The sequence below is a fragment of the Oryzias melastigma genome, linkage group LG4 (assembly GCF_002922805.2).
Source record: "Oryzias melastigma strain HK-1 linkage group LG4, ASM292280v2, whole genome shotgun sequence".
NCBI classification, from domain to species: Eukaryota; Metazoa; Chordata; class Actinopteri; order Beloniformes; family Adrianichthyidae; genus Oryzias; species Oryzias melastigma.
In genome coordinates this window covers 6,578,616-6,604,776 of record NC_050515.1, presented here as the reverse complement: position 1 = coordinate 6,604,776, position 26,161 = coordinate 6,578,616, and the positions used below count along the sequence as shown (strand labels likewise).

At 36.6% G+C, this 26,161-nt stretch overlaps 1 protein-coding gene across 7 annotated transcripts in view; it reads right to left on the bottom strand.

Moving 5' to 3' along the window:
• cep350 (centrosomal protein 350) overlaps positions 1-26,161 on the bottom strand; it is a 52,231-nt gene that overhangs the window by 20,943 nt on the left and 5,127 nt on the right. For 6 of the 7 annotated variants that reach the window (XM_024278917.2, XM_024278920.2, XM_024278922.2 and 3 more), the window contains 17 exons: positions 23,430-24,016; positions 22,908-23,021; positions 21,427-21,540; positions 18,836-18,955; positions 14,252-14,925; positions 12,464-12,582; positions 11,372-12,333; positions 9,027-9,180; positions 8,599-8,732; positions 8,317-8,497; positions 5,777-5,901; positions 5,492-5,655; positions 4,358-4,468; positions 3,556-3,696; positions 3,301-3,410; positions 3,023-3,124; positions 1,590-1,795 (listed from right to left, as the gene is read on the bottom strand). In XM_024278917.2, the coding sequence (XP_024134685.1) occupies positions 1,590-1,795; positions 3,023-3,124; positions 3,301-3,410; positions 3,556-3,696; positions 4,358-4,468; positions 5,492-5,655; positions 5,777-5,901; positions 8,317-8,497; positions 8,599-8,732; positions 9,027-9,180; positions 11,372-12,333; positions 12,464-12,582; positions 14,252-14,925; positions 18,836-18,955; positions 21,427-21,540; positions 22,908-23,021; positions 23,430-24,016 (4,118 nt within the window). The remainder of the gene's footprint in view (positions 1-1,589; positions 1,796-3,022; positions 3,125-3,300; positions 3,411-3,555; positions 3,697-4,357; positions 4,469-5,491; positions 5,656-5,776; positions 5,902-8,316; positions 8,498-8,598; positions 8,733-9,026; positions 9,181-11,371; positions 12,334-12,463; positions 12,583-14,251; positions 14,926-18,835; positions 18,956-21,426; positions 21,541-22,907; positions 23,022-23,429; positions 24,017-26,161) is intronic. The other variant, XM_024278919.2, reaches the window with a different exon arrangement.

Here is a 26,161-nt window from a genome sequence, read left to right as displayed (position 1 = left end):
AAACTAGGGGTGGGTATCGCCGATAATTTTCAGAACTGATCTGATTCAATTCACCAGAGCCTGGATTGATTCAATTCCAATTTCTTCCAATCCACTCAATTTAATTTGATTCAATTCAATTGTGAGTTAACACATTTAGACACATTTGTTCAGAAATGCATTAATAATCTATTTAAATGTTTAGAAGATTTTCATATTAATCTGACAGAGTTCACATACTGTAAAATATATTAGTGAAATAATATTGTTAATGGCATACAGTGTTACATGGATTCTCAAATGGAGAATCTCCAACAATTAGTCTAATTTTCAGACCTTACCAGATAAAAAAATCTATGTAGGAATAATCATTGTGAATGTGTCAAAAAGACAAATTTTCTACACAACCTAATACGCATGTTTTCAGTAAATTTCACTGATATTACTCATTAAAGGCTGCAATTCCAATAACCTTCTCTTTTTATTTAACTTTATTTAATTATAAACTACAGCAAAACTTAACCTCTGGAGTTAATTGAGGTTACATGGAAATATCCTGTGGCTTCCTGTTAACATATTTGGATCTGTTACCAAAGTAAATTTGAAATAGAAAAGTTGAATTCCCTTCGATTACGCTAGTGTGAATTCTTTTTGCTGAATGTGGTCACTAAAGATCCCAAAGGCATTTATTTTAATTACTGAATTAAGTCATAAACATGTTAAACGTTTTGAAACATAATTTGCAGAAAGTGCACAAAGAATTTGAAGAATTTAATTAAAAAATCACAACATTGTTAAAATATTAGCTTGACTACAAATTATTCCAAAAAACCTCAGTAGATGCCACTTTAGCCAAAGAAGCTCATACGTTACTTAAATGTAAGCTTAACTCAGAACAAGCCATAAAAATCCTTAGTAGATGTCAAATTAGCCAAAAAAGTTAGCATATTGCTAAAATACTAGCTCAGCTCCAAAATTAGCTTTAAAACCTCATTAGACGCTAAATTAACCTAAATGTTAGCATGGTGCTAAAATATCCGCTAAACTCAAAATTAGCCTTAAAAACCTCAGTAGCATTAATGTCTCTAACATGCTGAATGCTTTGAAAGCAAAATTGCATAATTGCCAGAAAGTGCACAAATATTTGAAGAATTATGTGAAAAAATGGCAAAATTTGCATAAAATTTCAATAATTGCATTAAATTAAAAAAAATATGTATGTAAAAGTAAAAGCATGAATGAACATACTGAAATTTTTAAATGCATAAATTGCATACATTTAAATATTTCCTGTTCATTTTCAATGGGGCTGAAAAATTGCAAACATTAAGTAAAATCTTAAAAAAAAACGTAAAATGTACGAATACTGAAAGTAGAAAAGTCCTCAACGAGCTGAACATTTTGATAGCAAGATTGTAGAAAGTGTGATTGAGTTTTAACAAATCAAAAAATGAATGAAAGAATAAAAAGGAATAATAATGAAGAGAAACTGGATCACCATTAGAAAGCATTCACACAATAACAAGTTTTTAATATTTTAAAGCGTTCAAACGACAATAAACTTCGATTTCCTGCAAAGTGAATAAACATGAATCTCTGCTTCCACTCACTACCTTTTTCGTCCGCCACAGACGGAACGCTGTCACTGCAGAGGGATTCATTTGTGGCTCCAGGAATGTTTTCCTCAATCGAGCTGCTGACTGCATCCCCGTCGGACGTCCTCTCAGCTCCCACGGTCCTCCGTCTCTCTGCGTCTTTCTTCGCCGGCTCTCTGTGGCGTGATGAACTGCGGCGGCTGCTGCTCGAGGTCGCTCCGCTGGTGGAGAAATAAACAAAAGAGGATTCAATGTTGGAGGACAGAAACAGATCACAGTGGATTTTTAACCCTTTGAAACCTAAGGCCTAAAGCAGAATTTATCTCTGTATTTTCAATTTAAAAGACTACTTTCTTACTTTATTTGGTATCATATTATATCACTACCTTTATTTTGTGATTTTTTTTTTTTTTTTCATTTTGGTATTCACATAAAATCATAGAAAAACAGGAAAATTTCCTCTGGAAAAAAGTAATTAATTAAGCTGTGGAAACCCCAAAAATGTTGAGTGAACAGCTTTTACAACATGAAATGAAAGTTTTAGGTGTAATTTTATATAAAAAAAAAACAAGAACAAATGTCAACAAACTATGTTTTTAAATGAAAATACAAGAAAAATTCAGTTTTCTTTGGGCCACATTTATGAACACTTTGATTGTTGTCGTCCTTGATGTGACCTTTTTGTGCCTTTATAAATCTGTGTGGCTTCAGCTTCCAGGAAGCCCAAAAATAAGAATTTCTTTCCTAAGAACACTGCTGTCCATCTGACATTTTCCCTGGAATTCTTTTTTTTTTTGCAGCTTTTTCTTTCCTCATACATTTTCCTCAGTTTTTTGGAGGAATTTAATCCAGATGGATTTCAGCTGTTCTGCTCGGCTGGAATCTGCTAACAGGTGGAGGCGTGTCCGTCTACTCTGAACGTCTCGTCTCCCGCAATGTCGGCTGGCAGGATTTTCGTTGTCTAAAAATTGTGGAGTTTCTGCAACATTAATGCTTGTCAATCTAGAAAATTCATGTCAGCCTCCATCAAAACATAAAATAATAAATTATTTCCTCGTTGTTGGATTTCTAATAGCAGACAGCTCCGTTAGGCTCCGCCCCCCTGCGTTGCAGCCATCAGATTTTCCGCTTTATTGAGATCACTTTTGTCCAAAAACTACAAATAAATGCCAGATTATCTATTTAATTAAACAAAATGCCAATCAGAATACCTAAATACGTTTATTTTAGACAGTTTCATTACATTTTTATGTAGCAGCGGTAAAGATTTAAGCTAGCGAGACACAGAGCTATCATAATCACAAAAGCCACGCCCCCTCAGAGGAGATTTTGGAAACTTAGGCTTCAGATCAACATGAAAAAAGGCTTTTTAGATTGTGGGATTTTGGTTAAAAACATAATCATAGTTAAGACACTACTGGGCATGTTTTTTAAAAATAAAAAAGTACCTGAGGTGGGTTCCTCTGTAGGAGTCAGAATGACTGAGACTGTTCATGGACGACAGGGGAACCTCAGACCCGCTCCTTCTGCTTAAGACCTCACTGTGAAAACTGAGGACGGGAGAACATTCTTGAACAAATGTAGTCAAAGTTTATGGTTCTAAACGTCTGGAAAGGTGGATATCAGCATCTTCTTTAGTTACTTTTTGAGTAACTTTGTAACACCAATCATACCGGCCACATATCTTCTTGATATAAACACTGACTTGGGACCAAGCAGTCTGTACCTGTCAGAGTCGCTCTTGTCTTCTTGCTTCTTCGTTCTCTGCTGGTCCTGCTGGTCTGACCCAGGAGTTATTAGAGTTCCCACTATCTGAGAGCGGGCCAGTTCAGTCATCTGGAAGACAATGACACCAGCTGAAGGTGAAGTTGACTCTACTTTCTCTTTTCTGACTATTATTCATTTCCTGAGAGGCTAAGAAATCACAATGAGCTGTAAAATGAAGACGCAGGCGGTTTTCCAGGAAGAAGTTACAGCGAACCTCCTTAATGTGTCGAGCAGCATCCGCCGTGTGCTGTGCTGCCTCAGCCTGTTGGCTCATCATCTTACAAGTTGATTCCTGGAGGCCTTCCAAAGCTTCTTTCTGAGAGGCTGCCAAGCCTTCCTGCAGCTCTATATGTGCCTGAACAGAACCGAGCAGATACTTTTTACACACACTAGTCTACAGATTTGTCATGTACCGTATTTTTCGGACTATAAGTCGCACCGGAGTATAAGTCGCAGGGGCCAAAAAATGCATAATGAAGAAGAAAAAACCATACATAAGTCGCACTGGAGTATAAGTCGCATTTTTTTCAAGTAATTTATTTTACAAACTGGTTGAAAAAAACGATATTACATCATCCTGGAAGGTAAGTTATAACATTCATAAGTGAATAGAAAACAGGCTGAATATGTGTCAACACATATTCACATATTAGCATCATGAAAAAAACGAAAAGGTGTAGCATTTATATAACATAACAGTTTTATTTAACTATAGACTCAAGAACTCATCAACTTCGTATCTTTACTCTAATTAATTGCACGCAATCTCACTCCATATCACTAAATCCGTTAAATTCTTCGTCCTCTGGGTCACTTCTGAATAACTAAAGTAAATAAAGTAATTGCATAGATCACCATAAGAAGGCACTCTAGACTTACGGTCCATATCTCATCATTAAAAATTCGTATATAAGTCGCACTGGAGTATAAGTCGCAGGGACATTCAATCTATGAAAAAAAACGCGACTTATAGTCCGGAAAATACGGTATATATATATATTTATGTGTTTTTTTACCCTGGCCACTTGTTGTCGGTTTTCTTCTAGCTGTAATTTTGTCTCTAGAGCTTCTCGTTCAGCTTTTATCTTCAACTCGTAAAGTTCTCGTTCGTGACGCTGCTGCTTCACCTGAAAATTAGAAAACACCACAGCTCTCTTAAGGTATTCAAAAAGCATGAAAATGTCATAACATACTATATATTTGCAGTCATTTTCATTATAAACAAAAAGTAAGAACAGTCAAATTAAACCAAATGCTTTGAGAATAACAATCACACATGGATGTGTTAAAACATGTGGTTTTCTGACATGATTAAAAAAGTGATTTGAGAAAAAAAAAAGTGTAATGTATTCCCGCTCAACCATAGATTTCACTGAAAAAGTCACTTAGATTTATAAGATAAAAAAAGGTGATGGAACAAAGGATTTTATGGAAGCCGAGAACAGCCGGCTCTACTTTTTTATTTGTTTTCTCATTATAATGAGATCCACTATCTTGTTATAACAAGAAAATTAGGTTGATTTTCTCGTTATAACGAGTTATTTTGCAGATTCCTCGAGAAAATGAACTTTGTTTTCTTGTAATTGGGAGTTATTACATCATTTTAACGAGTTAATATCTCGCTTTTTTAATGGCATTTTCTGGTTATCAAAAAAAAAAAAAAAGAAGTAGGGCAGGCTGTTTTCAGCTTCCGAAGGATTTAAAACATTTGCAAATCATTCAGCACAAACAATTCAGTTTGAAATATTCTTAATTATCAATCAAATCAATTTATTTTAATTAAAGTTAAATAGAAAAGGCCACATACCAACTCCTCTCATTACAACTCCATAATTTAATTAACATGCAAATTCATCACTTTTATTTTTAGTCACTTTTTTCTTTAATTTTATCAGAGGAATAATTTATTTATTTTCAAAGCATGGGTTATATAAGGGACATTTTTTTTTAAGAAAAAGTCCTAAATTTACTCAATTTTAATCACCAAACTAATAACTTTAAGTTAAAGTAGAATAAATACTGTTAGATAATACAAATGTGAAGATAAAAAAGGTCATGAATACAGATATCTGTGATCATTTTTCTTGAAGACGACAGATTTTTGATGGATTGTCTATCTTTGCTCTACACAGTAAAATGCTGCGTCTTACCTTCAACATTTGGGCCAATGAGGCGCTTTCCTGCTGTGCCATGGACACGCCCATCAGCCTCTCCACATCCCCCAGCTGTCGGATTGAATCCTGCATCGACTCCAGGTACTGAAGCTCCGCCGCCATACGCTGCTGCAGAGCAGCAGGTGAATACTGGAGATCACCTGAGAGACAAACGCAATCAGTCAGACAAAAGCAGCGATCCAGTGTGGCAGCGCTTTGTGGAAACACAAAAACACAACAATCAGAGAAATGTGCGTGTGGCGTTTGCTAGTCCTACTTTACCATTGGATACTGAGGTTCCAGGGTTGTTTGTAGGCAGACGTCCGCGTCTCACCGCTTCATTTGAGGAGATTGTTCGGAGTTGAGAAGAATAATCCGGAGAGCCAGAATAAGACGACAATCCAGACCTACAAAAAGCACAAATAAAACATAAAGACAAACTAATATTAACTACGAGTTCTAACAAAGACCAGGCGGCGGGAACAGATTACACCATTTTCAAATCAGCTCTCTGTGGGTTTTAAGATTCTTTTAATGCTTTATAAATGATTTAATGGTCTCGTACTTTCTTATTTAACCCTTGAATCTATTTACAGCTATGAAAAAAAATCACTTATGACAAAGTATATATTAAGGTAACTTTGGAGTCTAAGTGGTTTGTCGCATATTTGCCATGAATTATTATTTTAATAGTCGACAAATCAAATCACTTTATAATTATTCAGTTACTTGAAAAAATAAAGTCAGTAGTAATTACATTTTTGTCATTTTTTTTCAGAGAATAACTGAAAATATACTTTATGGTGGTATATCATGATATATATTGTTGTCGGGATATTAAATTATCTATTTCATGATATACTTTTTTTCCTGTATCGCCCATAGCTAGTTCCTAGTATGAAGAGGTTCCCAATATACTGCTTACTCACAGCAGAGCCTTAAGCTTCTTTTATAAGTATTGATTGTGTGTGGGGTCATGTGATGTATGTGGGTGAGGGGTGAGTTGGGTTTTTATTGTGATTTCTGTGTCTGTTTTTAACTGTAAAACAAGCAGTACAACATTTAAGAAGAAGATCTTTTTATGAGAATGAATTGGGTTTACTCAAATCAGGGATTTGTGACAGTCACAAGACTAAAAATAAGCTGCTGCATAAAAACTAGAAACTTTCAGAAAGGTGAAGCAGAACATAAACAGGACTGTTTTTGGCTGCGTCGGTGCATGTAAGTGAATGAGGGTTTGACCTTTGAAATCTGAAACAAGTACATGTGAAACCTTCACTGTAGAGAGGAACTCAAATGATAAAAGCTTCAACTGTCCTCATAGGTGACAGGAGGACAAGAAGAATAAAGAACAAAATCAAAACCAAACCCCACCGTTCTGCTTTATTTAGAGACTTTTGCCATAGATTTTACTTTCTCCACTTTATGAGAATTTCTGGATAAACAAACTTGACATCTAAATCCTTTACACCAAGGACGTCAAACTCAATCACACAAGGGGCCAAAATCCAAAACACACTTTAGGTTGCAGTAATCAGGATAAACATTTAGTGAACACATTAAAACTAAATTTGTAAAACATTAAAACTGTAACTTTTATACATATTTATTAATTAGATGTTTAGCATTACCTGCGATAATGCTAGTGTAAATGCTGTTAGCTGAATTTGGCAGCTGAAGATGCAAATGCTGGTAGCTGAAGATGCTGAAATTGATGGCTAAAAACGCTAAAGCTGATAGCCATCTGAAATATTAGCTAAGTGCCAAATTATCCTAAAAAACTAAAAAAAACAAAAATAGGTTACCCAAAACAGCTAGCAAGTAGCAGAAATATTAGCTAAGCTCTAAAACAGCCTAAAAAACTTTTAAAAAGCCTGACTTAGCCTAAAAGTAAGCATGTAGCTGAAATACTAGCTAAACTAAAAAAAGAAGACCTAAATTAGATGAAACACCTAGCATGTAGCTTAAAAAATAGCATGTAGCTGAAATGCTAGCTAAACTAAAAAAAAAAAGACCTAAATTATCCAAAACAGCTAGCATGTAGCTGAAATACTAGCTAAACTAAAAAAAAGAAGACCTAAATTAGCCAAAACAGCTAGCATGTTGAAATATTAGCTAAACTCCAAAATAGCCAAAAAGTCTTGCTAAATGCCAATGTAGTCTAAAAAGCAATCAGAATGCCAATTTTTAAAATTTTAAAACCATAACTTTTTTATATAATTATAAATAATAAAAGGCAGGGATATTATTCCAGAATAAATCATCTTGAACTTTAAATAACTTTCAATATTTTACTCTCCATAAAAATACATTTTGTCAAAATTATACAAGATAGAAATAAGCACAAGATAAAATCAGGCCATTAATAACAATAAGATAAAATGATCTGGAGGGCCGGATCCGGCCCCCGGGCCTCGACTTTGACTCGTATGCTTTACACTTTAATGTCATTCCTTTTAACAGCAGTAGGACTGCAATATTCCAGTCTGAAGTCAATGCCTCCACTATGTTGGACACTGACGCCACAGAATCTAAAGAATCTGCCACCTGGACAGGAGAATACTATTTCGGATCAGATGTCACTACTTCACACTGAGATTAAAAAGGAGAACAATTTTCCTTTGGCAGGAGGCCCAGGTTGCGGTGAAGCCGACTTTCCTCTGAAACTAGTCAGGAAGCTCCAGCTCAACAAAAGTCTACTGTATTCTGCTTTTTTTATCTGACAGCTGTAAAAACAGAAAGTCACATGACTGAAGACTGCACAGTGCAGAATACTATACTTGAGAAACCTGGAGGTTAGAATAACCAAAACTATATCTTACCTTTCTGGGGAGTGGCCTTTGTTTTCCCTGGAGGTGTCATGAGATCTGACTCTCTGGGCGTCAGCGGAGCTTCTGTCTGTACCCCTTTTTCTTGCGTCCGATGAAAGCGCCTCTGATGGCGTGGAGCACGAGCTCCTCTGCTCTCCCACCAGAGTGGCGTCACTCTGATCTGAAACTATTCCTGCACACAACAGATGCTTTTACAGACTGACACGACTTTACTGGCCTAAAAACAGATATCACTTTTACTGATATATCCACAAATGAAGGTGGAGGGCTCACGTCTTTGTTTGGTGGAGTGCCTGGAAGGCGAAGAGGTTGATCCGGAGGACCGGTGGGGGGAATGAGAAGCAGAACCTCCCAGACCTTTTTCATATGGGTATCTTCTCATCAACTCGTCAAAGTGGTTCTTTGTGCTAACAGAAAAGGAAGAAAGAGTGATTATGATCAAATATCCTTTTTACCAAAAACAAAATTAAAAATCACTATAGTAGTTGTAATACTTTGTTTTAAAATGTTCATATTTGGCAAGAATGGCATCAGATTTAAAGCCTTTCTGTGGTCAGACTGGAAAACCCGCTAAGCTGAGGAGAATCCAGGATTTACTCTTCTGTAAGCAAATAAAATCCTCCAGAAATCTCTTTTGTGAGACTCAGACGCCACCCAGTGGTCAGAACACAGATGTGTTTCTCTTCTCTCTGCTTAAATACCTAGATGAGTTGGTTCCTCTCTTCAGCTGCTCACTGGCTTTGCTGCTTTGCGATGAAACAAAGTCTTCTTCATAAACTGCAGGACTCCCATGGCCGTTATCAGAATGCAAAGAACTGGAGCGGGGGGAATTTGGCTCCACATTTCTCTCATTCACTGCAAAGGAATGTGAACAAAACAGAGAAATCATCAACACTAGACTTTAAAAATCTTAAATAATAAGGATCAATCAATGGTTGACTTTCTTTCTTATGTTTGTTTTAAACACTGAAATTAAATGCTAAATAAACTAGTTGCATTACCTGATATAATGCTAGTGTGAACGCCTTTTGCTGAATGTTTGCTGAAGACGCTGAAGCTTTTTGCTGAAAATGTTAACTCAATTTACTTTAATTGCTGAGGTGATTTGTTAAAAACGCAAAAGCTATTTGCTAAATGTTAAATTTGCTAAAAGACTGGAAATTTTGTTAAATAACTATTAAAAGAGCACAGAAGTTTATTTAAAATTTTGAAAAATTGGTAGTAAACTTGCTTAAAATTCCTAATACAGGTCAATTTTGCAAAAATATTTGGTGTGTTGCTTAAATATGAGCTAGATGACAAATAAGACAAAAAAGCTATCTTGTTGCTTAAATACTAATTAGATTCAAAAATAGCCAAAATGCCACAAAAAACTGAATTATTCCAAAATGTTAGCCTGTAGCTAAGATAGAAGCAATACACTAAATTAGCCTATAAAAACCTCAGTAGATGACAAATTGACCAAAATGTTAGCACATTGGTCAAATATTAGCTAAATTCCTAATTAGCCAAAAATTCCTCAGTAAACTCAATTAGTCAAAACGTTAGCATGTTGCGAAAATAGAAGCTAAACTCTAAATTAGCCTAAAAAACCTCAGTAGATAACAAATTAGCCAAAAAAGGTGACATGTTGCTGAAATATTAGCTAAACGTCAAATTAGCATTAAAAAAAACCCTGTAGAGGCCACATTAGCTAGTACATTGCTTAAATACTAGCTAAACTCCAAAATAGACAAAACTCCTCAATAAACTAAATCATTCAAAAACGTTAGCACATTGCTAAAATAGGAGCTAAACTCAGAATTAGCATAAAAACCTCAGTAGAGGCCAAACTAGCCAAAAAAGTTAGCACATTGCTTAAATACTAGTAAAACTGCAAAATAGCCAAAAATTTCTCAGTAAACTAAATTAGTCAAAATTGTTAGCATATTGCTAAAATATAAGTAAAACTCTAAATTAGCCAAAGAGCTAGCATGTTGCCTAAATACTAGCTAAACTCCAAAACAGCCTAAAATTCTTCAGTAAACTAAATTAGTCACAAAAGTTAGCATGTTGCTAAAATAAAAGCTTGACTTAAATTAGCATAAAAATCTTCACTAGATAACAAATTAGTCAAATCTGCTAGCATAATGCTAATAAAACAGCTCAATGCCACATTTTTTGAAAATTACTATCAAAGATGAAAATATAAATAATTATATTTAAAGGCTTGTTACAAATCTAAGTAAAAATACAGAATTTGAAGACTTTCTCATTATTTCCTATAGGGCATATCTCAATTTATATTTAAAAAAACTATAAAGTTTATGAATAACAATAATATAAGCAGTGATGTCAAGATTTCTGAAATCTATGAAAGTGTGATTGAGTTTTTACGTGCTCAAAACATATAGAAAGGAGCAGGAGAATCACTATGTGTGAATGCTTACTAAGCAATCACACAAATCATTTTAAGTGCCATTCAATGTGGAGATTTATATGTGGGAAGGAAAGCTTTTCTAAGGTGTTGTTAGAAAAATACAGAGAAGATTAAAGAAGGTTTGCTTTTCTCTGAAAATGACCAGAAAAGCACGACATTTAATTTTAGAAACTGTATCTACTCCCTCAAAAAACTCAAACATATTCACTGCTGTTTAGATTGCTTGGAGAAATAGTGGGATCCCAGCAAGAATAGATATATAAATACGATCATGTTTTGTTGACAGTTGCTTTTCAAATGTGAGCTCTTAAATGTGGAAATGAAGCTGCGATGTGGACGGTGGCTCTTCAGAGGGAAAAAAACGGCTCAGGATTCAGCAGGTGAATATAATGAATTCTTAACAAGGTCCTCAAATACTTTAGCTTTTGTCTTTTTGGAAAAAAAATATATTTTTAATTCAAATACAGAGATGTGGAGTAAGCAATAAAACTGTCACAAATCCTTTGACTCAAGAAGTATTTATAATGTCACATCCAAACCCTTTCTAGGGTCATGAAAGGTTTGCTGCATGGAAACTTCTCCATCTTCCAATCTTTTAAGACTGAATCTTGCATGCTGTTTACTCACCTTGAAGATTTTTAGTGAAAATGTTGATGACACTCAGAGGGCTTCCTTTATTCAGCTCCTCCCAGTGTGCTTTGCTGTTCTCCAGCTGCGGCGGGCTCAAGGCCGAGCTCATGGCCGCCTCTCTCTGAAACTCCAGCAGTCGCTGGTTGTCTCTTTTCTGACTGGCACGGTGGTCTGCTGCCTTCAGATAATCGGGTTTGGGGTGTCGCGGGGGGGATATTTCATCTTGGGAAAAACTCCCTTCACTTAGAAGAGGTCCCTCGCTGATGGAGCCGGCACTGGAATCATGAAAATTCTCCTCATCGTTAAACTGAGGCGCCACATTGTTTGTTCTGTCATCCATCTCCAGACCACCAGCGATTCTCCTTTTATGTATGTAACTGTTAAAGGCGGACTTTTCTAAATCAGGAGAAAGTCTGTCCAGATTTGTCAAACCATTGTGAGTTATTTCTTTACTCTCCCTAAAGTCGTGCAGATTCCCGGCTCCTGGAAGAGCGTCGTCGTTGTATGACCTATGACCTGTGCTTGATAAAACCCTCTGGGTCCTCGGAGACGCGGGGCTCTCTGAAGCATAAGGAACCGTTCCTTTCCAGCCATGAACGCCATTAGAAGTTCCAGGGGCCAAAACGGTATCAACGTCCAATGAAGTTGTGGCGCCGTAGTTGATCCCCTGGCCGGCGAGCTTCCGCGCTTCGCTTTCAATGCGGTTGGAGAGGGATGCTGCGGTGGCCTTTAAGGCTTCAATGCGTGACATTTTGGACTGCGATTTGGCGGAAGACGCCGGTGGTACGGCGTGCTTCATATTACTAGCGGCCACTGCTGCCTCCAGCCTTAAAAGCTGAGAGAGCAGATGCTCGTTTGAAGACGCAGCGGCGTGGCTGCTGGGACCGGTCATGTGATGAGCAGCTGCATTTGAACGGTCGGGTGGAAGGAAAGTGGCGACTTCTGCATCAAGGTCGTTCCTGAAGAACATTTCAGAGAAGAATGGAAAAAATCAACAACTTTCACAATTAAAATCAGAAGTTTAATGGGAACATTTGTGGTAAAAGTAATCGAATTTGTGAACAAAATATTGTTGTAGCGATGAAATACCTTGATAAAGGCGGTGGTGCCAGGTCATTTAAAGACTTATCACTGCTTGAGGGGCTTTGTAGAGCTTCTAGTCTTTTGTTCTCCTTGTCAGACTCTCCTGAAGGCTGGTACATGGGCATCTGTAAAAGATCACTTATTAATCAGCTCAAAGAAAATGAGTTTTCTAAGCAATCCTACAACTATGGCTGCCACAAACAATCATTTCAATAGTCGACCAATCACGGATTATTTTGCTGATTAGTCGACTAATCAAGTCATTCATAAACTGCATGTAAAACACACATCTTAACCATCATTAGCTTTAAACTTGAAGTGTTTAATCTTTATGAAAAGAAATTTTGATGGAGTAGAGGTTGCAGAGATGCACATGAAACATTCAGCTAATACGTTTGTGCTAATGTTAGTTTAACTAAAGGATGATCCCTCTTCAGCGTTTCACAATGTGCTTCCTCTTCAGGTGTTCATGCATCACCATAGTGCTACCATGGAACACAAGATCTGCCTTGCAGATATTGCTTTGGATACTTCTGTCTTTTATTCTAGATTTTTATACTTCTCACTTTCAAGCTCCGTCGGCGTGTTGTTATGGTACCCAAGTCTTCCAGTAACGTCCTGTGACATCATAACTGATCCGGATTAGCACTACTGCACGCACCAAAGGTTTGAGATTTAAAAAAAAAAGGAAAAGGAAAAGAAAAACGACTAGTCGACTATTAAGTTAGTTGATGACTATTTTAGTAGTCAACATAGCCAATTAGTCACGACTATGTCAGCTATAAAAAGAGCCGAAATAGTCGATTAATCATGATTATGTTGACTATTTTAGTAGTCAACATAGTTGATTAGTCATGATTATGTCGATTAGTTTTGTAGTCGACATAGTCAGTCACGATTATGTCGATTATTTTAGTAGTTGACATAGTCAATTAGTCACGACTACGTCAAATATTAAAATAGTCGACATAGTCGATTTGTCACGATTATATTGGTTATTTTAGTAGTCTACATAGTTGATTTGTCACGATTATGTCGATTATTTTAGTAGTCGACATAGTTGATTTGTCATGATTATGTCAATTATTTTAGTAGTTGACATTGTCGATTAGTCACGATTGTGTTGGCTATTTTAGTAGTCAACATAGTCGATTAGTCACAGCTATTTCGACTATTTCAGTAGTCAATATAGTCAATTAGTCACCACTATGTCAACTACTAAAAGATTAGACATAGTTGAGTAGTCATGATTATGTCGACTATTTTAGTAGTCGACAAGTCACGATTATGTCGATTATTTTAGTACTCCACATAGTCAATTAGTCACGACTATGTCAACTGTTAAAATAGTCCACATAGTTGATTAGTCACATTTATGTCGACAATTTTTGTAGTCGACTGTCGATTAGTCGTGATTGTTTCGACTATTTTAGTAATTGACATAGTCAATTAGACACGACTATGTCAAATATTAAAATAGTTCACATAGTTGATTAGTCACGATTATGTCAACAATTTTTGTAGTCGACAGTCGATTAGTTATGATTGTTTCGACTATTTTAGTAGTCAATATAGTCAATTAGTCACGACTATGTCAACTATTAAAATAGTCAACATAGTCGATTAGTCACATTTATGTCGACTATTTTAGTAGTCGACATTCGATTTGTCCCGATTATGTTGACTATTTTAGTAGTCACTTATCATGGAAGCCCTCCTAGAATGTATATTTTACTTTTGAGTGTTTTTAATATACTTTAAGAAAAGATGTAACCATGTTTGCAGATACGATACCATTTGAGTGGAGCGATCATCTGGCTCCTGCATGGCCTCCTCTCCCAGCTGAGCCTCCTCCAGCATCAGTTTGGTGTAGGTCTCCTGTAACCTCTTTTGAACAGGAGCCACAGACGCCTCCGCTGAAAGGGCTGCAGGTTTAGCAACTTCTCTTTGCTTTTTGTAGAGCTCCTTCAACCTCAGAGTTTTTCTCTCCACTTCCTCCATTTGTGCCCTTCTCTGCTCTGCCTGTCGCTTCTTCCTCTCCTCCTGTTGCCGTGCGATGTACTGTCGAACTGAATCGGCATCATAATGTCGCTTCTTGTGGCCTCTGTCAGCGACGCCGCTGCTGTCTGGCCGTCGTGTACCAGGGCTGGCGCTGCGGCTTGTCCTCGGGCAGGGATTTGCCCCCCAGGCAGAGACCGGTGTCCTTGTTTGAGACGGTCTTCCTCTTCTGCTACTAGTTCTACCTCGGGAGCTTTTACACGCTCTCTGTTCCTTCTCTGACACTTTGCAATCCAGCTGAAGATCATCCAGGATGCCCCGGATGTCTGCCGACAACAGGCCAGTGTTCACACCCGGAGTTTCCTCCGGGGTCCTGGGTTTTGTTTGAAATCCACTTTGTGGTCGTTCTCTACTGTTTTGGCGAGAGCTCCTTCTTGGTTCTAAATCTGCGTCAGAGTAATGGCGGGAAGCTGGTGAACAAGCCAGACAAGACTATGGTTAGAGGTCCATTGAGAAAAGAGAAAAAAAAACACACACAAAAATGGACCACAGAACCAGAAAAATCTTCTCCTGTATTAACAAGGAAACATTTCCACCAAAGATTTTGGTTCTCATCAACTATCTACATTTAGAATTATATAACAAATTAATAAAATTCTTAAAGTCTCACTTTCTCCGGTAATAACAGCAGAGTAAAAACGTCTGTCACAGCTTGGGGGCGGAGATCAATTGATGCTACGACAGCTACGACTCCACTAAATTAGAAAACTGACATCCATAATTAACCCCAAGGGGATCTGCACTGTGCCGGGGAGAAGGCTCACTTTGAAGACTTTTCTAAGGCTTTAAATTTATGATTTCAATGCAGCATCTATTCCAGACATGTCTGCAGTAGGCTTCAGTGCATTCTCTGCTTTTATCCGCAGTAGATGCACATTGCATTTGAGGCTGTCTGCGAAAATCAAGTCACGCTGTGCATTCAGTCATGAAAAACTGTCAATTTCAATTCCTTCTGCTCAGTAGTGACTGTTGTTGCAATGAGGGATGGGTTTATAATAAAACGTGAAAGCTTTGGAGACTCCATTTGTGAGCATTTACAGATATAAACACAGTTTAAAAAAAAATCTAAATCATTAAGGACCCTGAATAAGCTAGAACTCAGGCTAAATGAATACTACGAATATAGTAGTCGCTCACATATTCCATTGGTTATAATTTTTATAATATACAGCTTAATTCGTAAAATGCTACACAGTGGTCCCTCGCTATTTCATTATTCACCTTTGACGGTCCTGCCGTTTCACAGATTGTTTTCAGTGCAATTTTGCCTTTTTGTCATGTCTCTTGTACAGAATGTGTTCAGTTTGATAAATCTACACATATCTTTGTTCACTAGTGAATCTTTGTTTTCCTTCTATAATATTAGACAAGAGAGAAAAGTGGAAAAGTGTGTAGAGAGGGGTTTTAAATGTCGAGAATATAGTTCCATCCGATTTGTGTGTGTAATTTTTGTAACTTCTTTTTGCCTGTTTGTGTGCAACTTTGGATGTGTTGCATAATTCTTAATTTGTAACTCATACAATACATTTTGTGTGTCACTGTGTGCACTTGCAATAGTGTATTTACATGTACAAAAATTACAACATTAAAAATATAATTTACACATGCACAACTTTAAATTACAGCAGCTTAAAACTAACTAAACACACAAATCCCAGTCACGCCGATAACAGACGGGGCGAGGTCCTACAGCCGTGACACAAACCGGCGCTCGCGGAAGAACTAACAGGGAAAGCGCAGCCGCGTGGGAGCGATGAAAATAGAGAAACTTTAGTGTTTTAAAAACACATATTTTGACTTTTTATGTCAGCTATTGCACCATGTAGGAGTATGAGGAGCCGCGAAAGAGAGTATATCTGACTGTCAATGGTTCAGAATAAATAATGTCTTGTACGGCCCCTCATATGGGAGCCATGAATTCGACTGTTTGCATTAAGGTGAAAGAATATTGTTTTAGGATTATAGTATTGTTTACGGTCTGATGGCTTACACGTTTGTGGGCGGAGACATTTTTTTGTGATTTTAACTCACCTGTTGATTTTGCACCTGTAAGTTAAGAGGGTGAGCTGGGTTGCCACTTTTTTTGCCCCTTCTGTGCTTTTTCCTTTTGCATATAATACGTACAATTATAAAGTACAAGTTATCTTAAGTTGATTTGATTACATTTATTCATTAATAAAAGTTATTTTTGCTTTTTATTGAAGTCGCTACAGGACACATCTGTTTAAGAAGGTGGGAAAATGTCAAGTTTTCACCAGATATTAGTTAGTTTTAGGGCTGCCACAAACGATTATTTCAATAGTCGACTATTCTCCGACTATTTTTTTCGATTAGTCGACTAATCGGTTTGTGCGGCGACTGGATGTAAAACACTCATCTTAACCGTCATTATCTTTAAACTTGAGGTCTTTAAGCTATATTCTAACTAAAATAAAGACAATAGTTTATTAATCTTATAAAGAATCATGCAGCTTTTCTCCTTCATTTGTTTCTGGCATTAAAACAAGACTTAAATCAAATGAGGTAATCTGAATCAACTACAGAAAACTTATTAAAAGCCTGCAATTCTTTTTTTAAAGCTTTAAAACATATTTAATAAAATGTAAAAAGTATTTCAAAAGCTATTTGCAGATATAAACACACTCAAAATATTTACTGACTGAGGCCCATTTATTAAACAAAACACTAATAACATCTTTGAACTGAAGATATTCCTATACATATAAAACCTGAGGATGCCCATAGAAACAAAGAAAATAAATAAAAAGGGAGAAAATTATATTTTTAAAAAGGGAGAAAAGCAGGGGATGTTAGAATGTACATCAGTACTTTCATTCTTTCATCCACTGCACATGCGCAGACCGATACTTCATATTTTCAGTTTGGGGGAGAACCCATAAATCTGTGTTACTTCTTTAATGTTGTGGTTGTTTTGCTGTTTGTTGTTGTTTTTGTGACTTTAAGTTACATTTAATTGTAGCTTAATGCAGATAATGTAATGCTACACTTGTAAACTTAGCTCTGGACTTTTAGGTGAGCTACTTCACTTCTGGGACTCGTAGTTTTAAATCGTTCCACAACTCTGCAGCAGATCCGTACCGACACACAGCCTCTCTGTCTGCGCGGTGAATGTTTCATAATCCGCTCTTTGAACCGAACGACGTGATCCCGGCGTGGAATATGAATGAACCCTTTGACGAGCGGTCCATTTCCAGTGTAAACCCATTATCCCCGCCGTCCTTGCGGCGTTTGGTTAGAAGAGCGCAGATTATGAAACGTCCCCCATGCAGACAGAAGCACCGTAGACACGGATCTGCTGCAGATCTTCTGGTTCATCTCCAAACAGTGCAGTAATGACAGCCGCGGTAGCGCTAGCTGTATTAGCGTTGATGTTAGCTTAGCTAGACGAAGCTCTCTGTTCAGCGTGATCAAACTCTGTCACAACATTCTTCATCTTCAGGTGATCATTTATCACCATCGTGCTCTCATGGAACACAAGTTCTGTCGTGCAGAAATTACATTTGACACTTTTATTTTCCTTATGTTCCCCACATTCTTTAGCGAGCGTGTTGTTATGAGCCTATCGGGAACTTCCTGTGACGTCACTGCTGACCGGATTAGCACCACTGCGCATGTGTGACAAAGAGAATGGCAGACCCGGCATTAGGACCGTAGTTTTAAGATCAAAACAAGGAAAAAAAACAAACAAAAAACGACGCTTCGACGACCAAATTAGTCGTCGACTATTTTGATAGTCGATTAGTCGTCGATTAGTCGAATAATCGTGGCAGCCCTAGTTAGTTTCAAGTTGTGTGTGTGTAAAATGTATTCTGTAAATTTTGTACAGGTGAATACAATCTTGAATTACGCAGACACAAATGAGATGGATCAATTTTCTCTGCAGTTTTAAAGCCTTAAAAAAATCTGTAATCCTATATTGCTGATTTCACCTATTGGGAGTTATTTTTAGACTCTCAGGATAAACGAGGGAACACAATTTCAATTGTACTAAAGTCTATCATCAAAGAACACAAACCTCTATCTAGTTTGTTTGTTTGTTCATTAAAACAAAAGTTTTGGCAAATGAAAACTGCCCTGGAGAACTATGACATTATCCTCTGAATTTCAAACATTTAGATTAAAATAACTCCCATAGTATCTAAATGATCCATTAAATGATTTTAAGATCCAGTTAAATTCTTGTTTTTAAGTTAGATGAACTCTTAAATGACATTTTCTTTTGCGTATCTCCAAGTTCTTGTGGCTGCTCGTGGTGCAGAGCGTGCACGAAAGGGAAGAGTTCAGATTCCTCAGCCCCACCTGTTCGACTCCGTCTGTCAGCTGAACTGGAGCGGGCCTCTTCTCTGGGCGACTTGGGAACTGGACCCAGAACCATCTTTACCAGCTTTTGACCGTCCCGCCACGATGCTGGACTGATCACTGCAAAAAAGAAATAAAACCTTAGGAAATACAAACTTATTTATAAGTATATAACTAAAATTTTAAATATGACTCTAAAACTCAAAGAAATATTGATTTCAAGAAGAATCTTAATTTGTTTTATGATAAGACAAATATATAAATATCTGAATAAAGATGTACCTTGATCTACATATTTATACTTATTTATCCTTACATTTGTCTGATAAAAAGGAAACGTAATGTGCATAGACAACAAAAAAATTTCGTTTTTTTCCTCCAATGTGAATAATTGAGTTGTGTATAGATTTAATCATGAATATTACACATTTGACCACTTTGAATTTACTTTATAAAAGGAATGTCAGTTCACTCAGGTAGAAGATCATCAAGGAAATGAGTTTTAAAAATGTGTTTGTCTTGCAGTATTCAAATAAATATTACCAGTAAATGAAAAGGCCACTGAAGTTGTAAGGAATTTTTTTGGACTATCTTAAGGTCACATGTAGATTTTCTAGACAACAACTAGTTCTTTTTTTATTTTCATAATGGCTTCCTTGTTATCTTTCCTTAGTTGGAAAAAATCTTCAGGCAAAGTTGTATCATGTGTGCATTTTTTTAAGAAAAGTTCCTGATAATGAAACCATCAATCAGCAAAGCAAGCAGCTGTTTATGCTGAATGGTCGAGCAGAGTGAGAATGGCCAGACTTTCTGAAGGTTATTTATAGTTTTGTTCCAGCATGAAACAGAAACCAGCACGAAGTTTGAAGAAACGCTAAAGTCAGAGAAAACCGGAGCTAAAAGCAACGAGCAGTTCAAGGTTTCAGTCTTATTTACTGCACTTTATTTTTAGATGAGTTTACCTAAACAATGTCAAGCTTTGAGACTCCTTATATCGTGAAATTTGTGATCTTGGGCTATATAAATAAAAAAGAATTGAACAAGTAATTAAAAACTGAAAAACAGAAATGATGAAGAAGAAGATGAAGGAGAAAACAGAACAAAAGAACGATCTACTCTAACTGCTAGGAACGATGGAACAAGGGAGGTGTTTGGTTTCATCATCTTATTTCCCAGAAAGTGACCATAAATAAAAGTTCACATGGGACTCTTGTATGCAGTTGCAAAAGAACACTTCCTATTGGCTAAAACAATTCTCACAGCCACTAAATATTATATATATATATATATATATATATATATATATATACAAAAGCCAAAATTGTTTTTTTAAGACAGCTATTTGATGGATTTATATCAATTAAGAATTAAAATAGTAAAATAGGAAATCTGTCAAAGTAAAACACTAAATATATTTTTTATGCATCTTTAGTTTTCCTTAATTTCACCATCTTTTTAAATTGGAAAAATAATGTATGTGGAAACAAAATAAAAAAAACAAAAAATGTTGAAATTTTGTCTTGAAATACTCGTATTGAAAGTATTTGTGTGTATTAACCCTCAGAATATAGTGTGTAAATGTGTATTTTCTGTGTGCAACAGCCTCTAAAGTAACAACACAGGAAGACTTTTAAGGATTTGATCTTTTTATAAAATAACAACGATCAACAACTAAGTTGCACTAATCATTGAGAGTTTGTTAATCTACATTATTTTGTAAAGACTCACTCTGATGAAAACTGTGTTTTTAACATGTTCTTGTGGCCTTTTGCTGATGACTGAGGACATATATAAATGAAATCAAACTCAAAATGACCCTTTTGAATATTTCTATAAACAAATTATTGTAAATCTGGGGAAGATGAAAAACTGGAGTTTGAAAAAAGCTTATTTGTGACATCGAAAATATGCTTGATGGGCCACAAGCTCTCTAGTCTTAGCTCTCAGGAACGAAGATGGGAAGGGGGGACGGGGTTGCTCAGCGCTCACCGTCCAAGGAAATTACACAGGTTTTTTTCATTTTTACTAAAAACTGCATAAATATAATTAAAAGACCACTAGAAACACTTTAAAAGAGCTCAAAAGATGATCGGAGTGGGTCTTTAATTGTTTAAATCATACTTTTTTGTTTAATTGTGTCTTCATTACATACATAAGAGCCCAATTCTACAGGAAACATAAGCTTAAATATAAAATACAGTCCTTCCTTCTTAAAATAATCAAATGATTGGCACAAATGCAGAAACTTTTACATTTTTCTCAGATTGATTTTAGTTCAATATATGCAGATTCTATGATCAAAATCTTTTATTAAAGCATGTTATGATTTCTCATTTAAATATTTAATCATAAATCAACACAACATATTGAGGCTCTCTGTTTGCACTTTTAAAGTCTAGATGCATAAAAATAGTTGAGAAATCTGGTCATGTGTGTTTTTGATGAAACTGCATGAAAGGGGAAGTTTTCTCTGCAGCCCTGAAGCTTTTAGTCCCGTTTCAGCCGTCTGTCTTTATTGTCTCGTTAGTCACCAACTGTTGGACATCACTTCAATGTTTTCACTCTCAAAGGTGTATAGACTAACATTTTACCTGGTTTGGAAGCAGAGTCAGCACCAAGTCTGTGGATCTTCCGAACCGGTTTGGGCGATTTCCTCTCTTTGGACTTCTCTTTTCTTTGTTCCCTTTGTCGTTGGCAGGTTGTCTCTAAAACCACAAGAGGAAGACAGACGATTGACCCACATGGAGTTAACTGTCAGACTTTGTCACACTTGAATCAATAAAAGCTAATCAAAAAGTTCAGACATAAAATGTAGAGAAGAAAAAAGCATAACAGTTTATTGAGTCGCCACGTCAGCAGTCACTAAAAGTTATTGTTTCTACTAAACTTAATAAGTTTTTTTCCAAGTCACTTAAGTTTTAGGTCACTTTTAATTTCTTTAGCCATTTTCCATTACAGCCATCCATATGGAGCATTTTAGCACATATTAGTCAAAGCAGAACACAATACTAAAACCAAACCTGCTAATTTCAAATTAGGTAAAAAAATATTTATACTAAAAAAACTGATTTTCTTGTGGTAATGATTAAAGTTAATGAGTCTGAAACTCAAGATAACTTTAATGAAAAAAACCTGGGTTCTACTATTTTCATTGTTGTTAGGGCACGATTAGTCGACTAATCGACTATTAAAATAGTCAACGACTAATTTAAAAGTCGATTAGTCGTTACTTTATATTATATGGAGTCAGAGTGCAGTAAAGTTAAAAGTTATGACATTCTGCAAGCTTTTTGGATATGTTGGCATTCGTTAAGGTTTTTTAAGGCTATTTTGGAGTTTAGCTAATATTTCAGCTACATGCTAGCTAAGCTATTTTGGCTAATTCAGGATTCTTTTTTACTTTTAAGGCTATTTTTCAAAGTTTAGCTAATATTTCAGCTATATGCTAGCTAAGCTATTTTGGGTAATTCAGGATTCATTTTTGTTTTTAAGGCTATTTTTCAACGTTAAGCTAGTATTTGAGCAACATACTAAATATTTTATATCTAATTCAGGGTTTTTTCAGATTTTTTTAGGAAAATTTGAGTTTGGCCAATATTTCAGCGGCATGCTAGATATCTTGGCTAATTTAGGTGTTTTTTTTTTTTTTTCAGCCAACTTGAGAGTTTAGCTAATATTTTTGACTGTTTTGACTAATTTCGTCTTTTTTCAGTTTTTTAGGCTAGTTTGGCATTTAACCAATACTGTGTTTTAGCTGGCTATCAGCTTCAGTGTTTTCATCTCTCAATTTCAGTGTTTTCAGCTATTAACTAACTATCCATTTCAGCATCTTCAGCTTCCAAATTCAGCTTACAGCATTCCCATAGCATCATCACAGGTAATGGTAAATTTCTAGTTTTTAGTTAGCTTAAAGCTAATCATGGTTAAGATGTGTGTTTTACATCCAGTTTGTCCATAACCCGATTAGTTGACTAATTGGAAAAACTATTCTGTGATTATTTGACTATTAAAATAATTGTTTGTGGACGCACTAAATGTTATAAGCAATAGAAGATATAAATATATATATAACCTGCAAACTGACGAGAGAGGTCTCTGTAGATTTCCCTGCTGAGGTTATGGAATTCTTCCTCCTTCCAAACATTCCCGTCGGGAGTTCGGATCTTTGTCTCCACATTGTTAAAACCTGTGAATCATTAATCACTTTTTTAAACACAACACGATGCAAACCTGCATTATTTAAGACCCCCTTCAAAAAAAAAAAAACATGTTCTTGAAGCATTTTTCTTCATGATGGAAGATAAATATAAAATCATTTAGGATTAAAACTGTTTTTCCGAGTGTTTCTTTATTCAAACAAAAACCAGCGGTTTGAAAAAGCGAGTGCCATGGGCGGGGTCAACGTCTTCATTCTCTGCTCTTTCTGAAGCATCCACTTGCATTAACCGCACCATCAGCCGCCCACGAGACACGACAGGCTTTTTGATTTTTGCTAAAAACTGCAAAACTATAATTAAAAATCACTATGAACAATTTTACAATAGAAAAATGAATTGTTAAAATAAAAAAGCTGCAAAAGTTGAAGAAAAATTACCTTTGTATATTGGTGCAGGAGGTGCCACTGCGACTTTGCGTACTCTGGCCGTGGGCGTGCTGCTTGAACCGGCGTCCTTGCTCGCCAAAGATGTCACTACAGGCCGTTCCAGTCGACCCTGTAGCTTTTCCCTCTCCGCTGCCTCCTCCAGATGTTGCCTCTGCCTTCGGATGCGCTCTTTGAGCTTCTCCAGCTTATCGTCCGGCTGGTGCCGCCTCAAGTTCTCCAACCGCTGGGAGGCCGAGCCCGGGCTCGAGGATGGAGTGCTCTCCCCCTGACGGGAAGATCCCGGATTGGAAGCTAACGGACTCGACTCTTTGCTGTTCCTAAAGTCTGCCCTGAAAGTTCTGTCTTGGTTCTTGAGAACATTCAGGGCTGGCTGGTCGTTTAGGTAGCGCACCTCGGTGCTCTCCGGAGCGGAAGAGAGTGTGCTGTCCATTTCTTTAACAGTTTGTTTGTTTGTGGCGCCTTCCAGCTGGCTGGGGACGGGATCGGAGTGAGGCAAAGACGGCGGCAAAGACCCTGGCACTGATTGAGGATTGCAGGTTTCCAGCTGAGAGATGGTATGTGGTGGGGGGGTGGCCTCTCTGCACACAAACCAGATTACATGGGATCAAACGGAGGATCAAGATTTTCATTTAATGTTCTGCTAAGTAAATTTTTAAGACTGTGCTTCTCGGTGTCCTCATTTGAAAGAAAATCCAAACACGTCAGATGTTAAATGATGAGTTCCACTTTAATTATGTCAACGTAAACAATCCTGTTTTGACTAAATAAACATTATGGGGTCACAAATGAAATAAATAATGCTAGTGGGAATGCTTAAGCTGAATTTGGCCGCTGAAGACGATAGTGCTGATAGCTGAAGATGCTGAAATTGATAGCTAAAAATGGTGAAGCTGATAACTGAAAAAACTCAAGCTGACAGCCAGCTAAAATATTAGCTGAAGGCCAAATTAGCCACAAAAAACCCCAAGAAGTGGTTAGCAAAAACACCTACTATATAGCTGAAAAATATCTAATCTTCAAAATAGCGTGAAAAAAAGAAAAAATTCTAAATTAGCCAAAACGGCTAGTGTGAAAATATTAGTCCAACTTCAAAACAGCCTAAAAAAATGTTTAAGCCTCTATTTGCCAAAACAGCTAGCATGTAGCTGAAATATTAGCTAAAATTTTAGTAAATGCCCAAATAGTTCAAAAAAGCAGCAGAATGCTAATTTTTAAAACTTTAAAACTGTAACTTTTTAACATAATTATGAAAAATAAAAAGGCAGGAATATTATTCCAGAATAAATTTACTTGAACCTTAAATTACTTTCATAAATATATTCTGTCAAAATTATACAAGTTAGAAATGAGCTCAAGACAACATCGGGTCATTAATAAAATAAAATAAAATGATTTGGAGGACCGGATAGAATTACCCGGAGGCCAGGATCCGGCCCCCAGGCCTTGACTTTAACAAATATGAAGTAAAACATTGAAAATTGTTACCTATAAACTCAAAAGGCTTTTAAATTGGCAACCAGACTTTTAATCTGTTTTAGTCTTCACTCATGGCACATCCAGCAACTACAGATCCAACTGATGTCCAGCTTTCCTGGCTGTGAAACATCAAACCTCTTTCAATGCAGAAAAAAAAATCCCTACTTGCTTTGAAGCTTTTGGGAGCTGAACTACTTTTGCTCTAAATAGTTGGCTGACACTAAGGTATAGCAGAAACATAAAGATTGGCCCTTCTTTACAGAGCACACAGCATGGAAAGACACAATGAACAGGACGCCTGCTCACAGGGTCGAGTCATTATCCCAAAGATAGAATTTGGTTCACATTACAGAAGAAATGTGGTCAAAAGCCTTTCAGAACACTAAAGGAAATGGACCTTATGGCTTTACACCCACTGGTAAACGCATGGCTCTATCAACCACAACACTAAAGCTGAATCTCTAACAGTTACACATTTTAGAGTTTTTATCATGTATGTGTGCCATTTTTCATGAAAGAGAACAAACATAATAAGGAATCTTTTTGTTTTTGCATTTCTGAGTATTTCCCCTTTAAATTGCTGTCAATCAAATCAGCTGTTTGAATGAATGAGCCGCTTTGACGTCATGACAACAAAAAAAAGAAGAGTGCATGTGCGAGTTCCCTGATCTGATCCTAAGCTGTGCGGGAGAAGAAAATATGGCATCTTCCCATGCCTGTGCTGTAGAGGACTGCAACTCAATGAAAGGCCGTACTGTTCAGCAGTTTTTTAAAATAAACATTCTAACAAGTACCGAAAGCAGCTGGACCTTTTCACTGTTTGAAAACACGACATAAATATATTCAAATTTCTGCCAAGGCACTCGCGCTCATCCTCATCTATCAGGGGAGAGGCAGCTTCTTATTTAGCGCTGAAATTTCCGCTAGCACAAACAGAAGGGGAGGCGATTAGGGGCGGAGCTCCAAAAGCCACACCCCCTCAGAGGAGATTTTGGAAACAGAGGCTTCAGATCAACATGAAAAATGGCTTTTTAAGACAAAAACTTCATAATCAGAATTGAAACACTACTGGAAACATTGAAAAAAGTCATAGAGGGACTTTAAATCTTTATATTGCCGCTTTGACACCAAAAAGTAAATCTAAAGTACCGTATTTTTCGGACTATAAGTCGCACCGGAGTAAAAGTCGCAGGGGCCAAAAAATGCAAAATGAAGAAGAAAAAACCATACATAAGTCGCACTGGAGT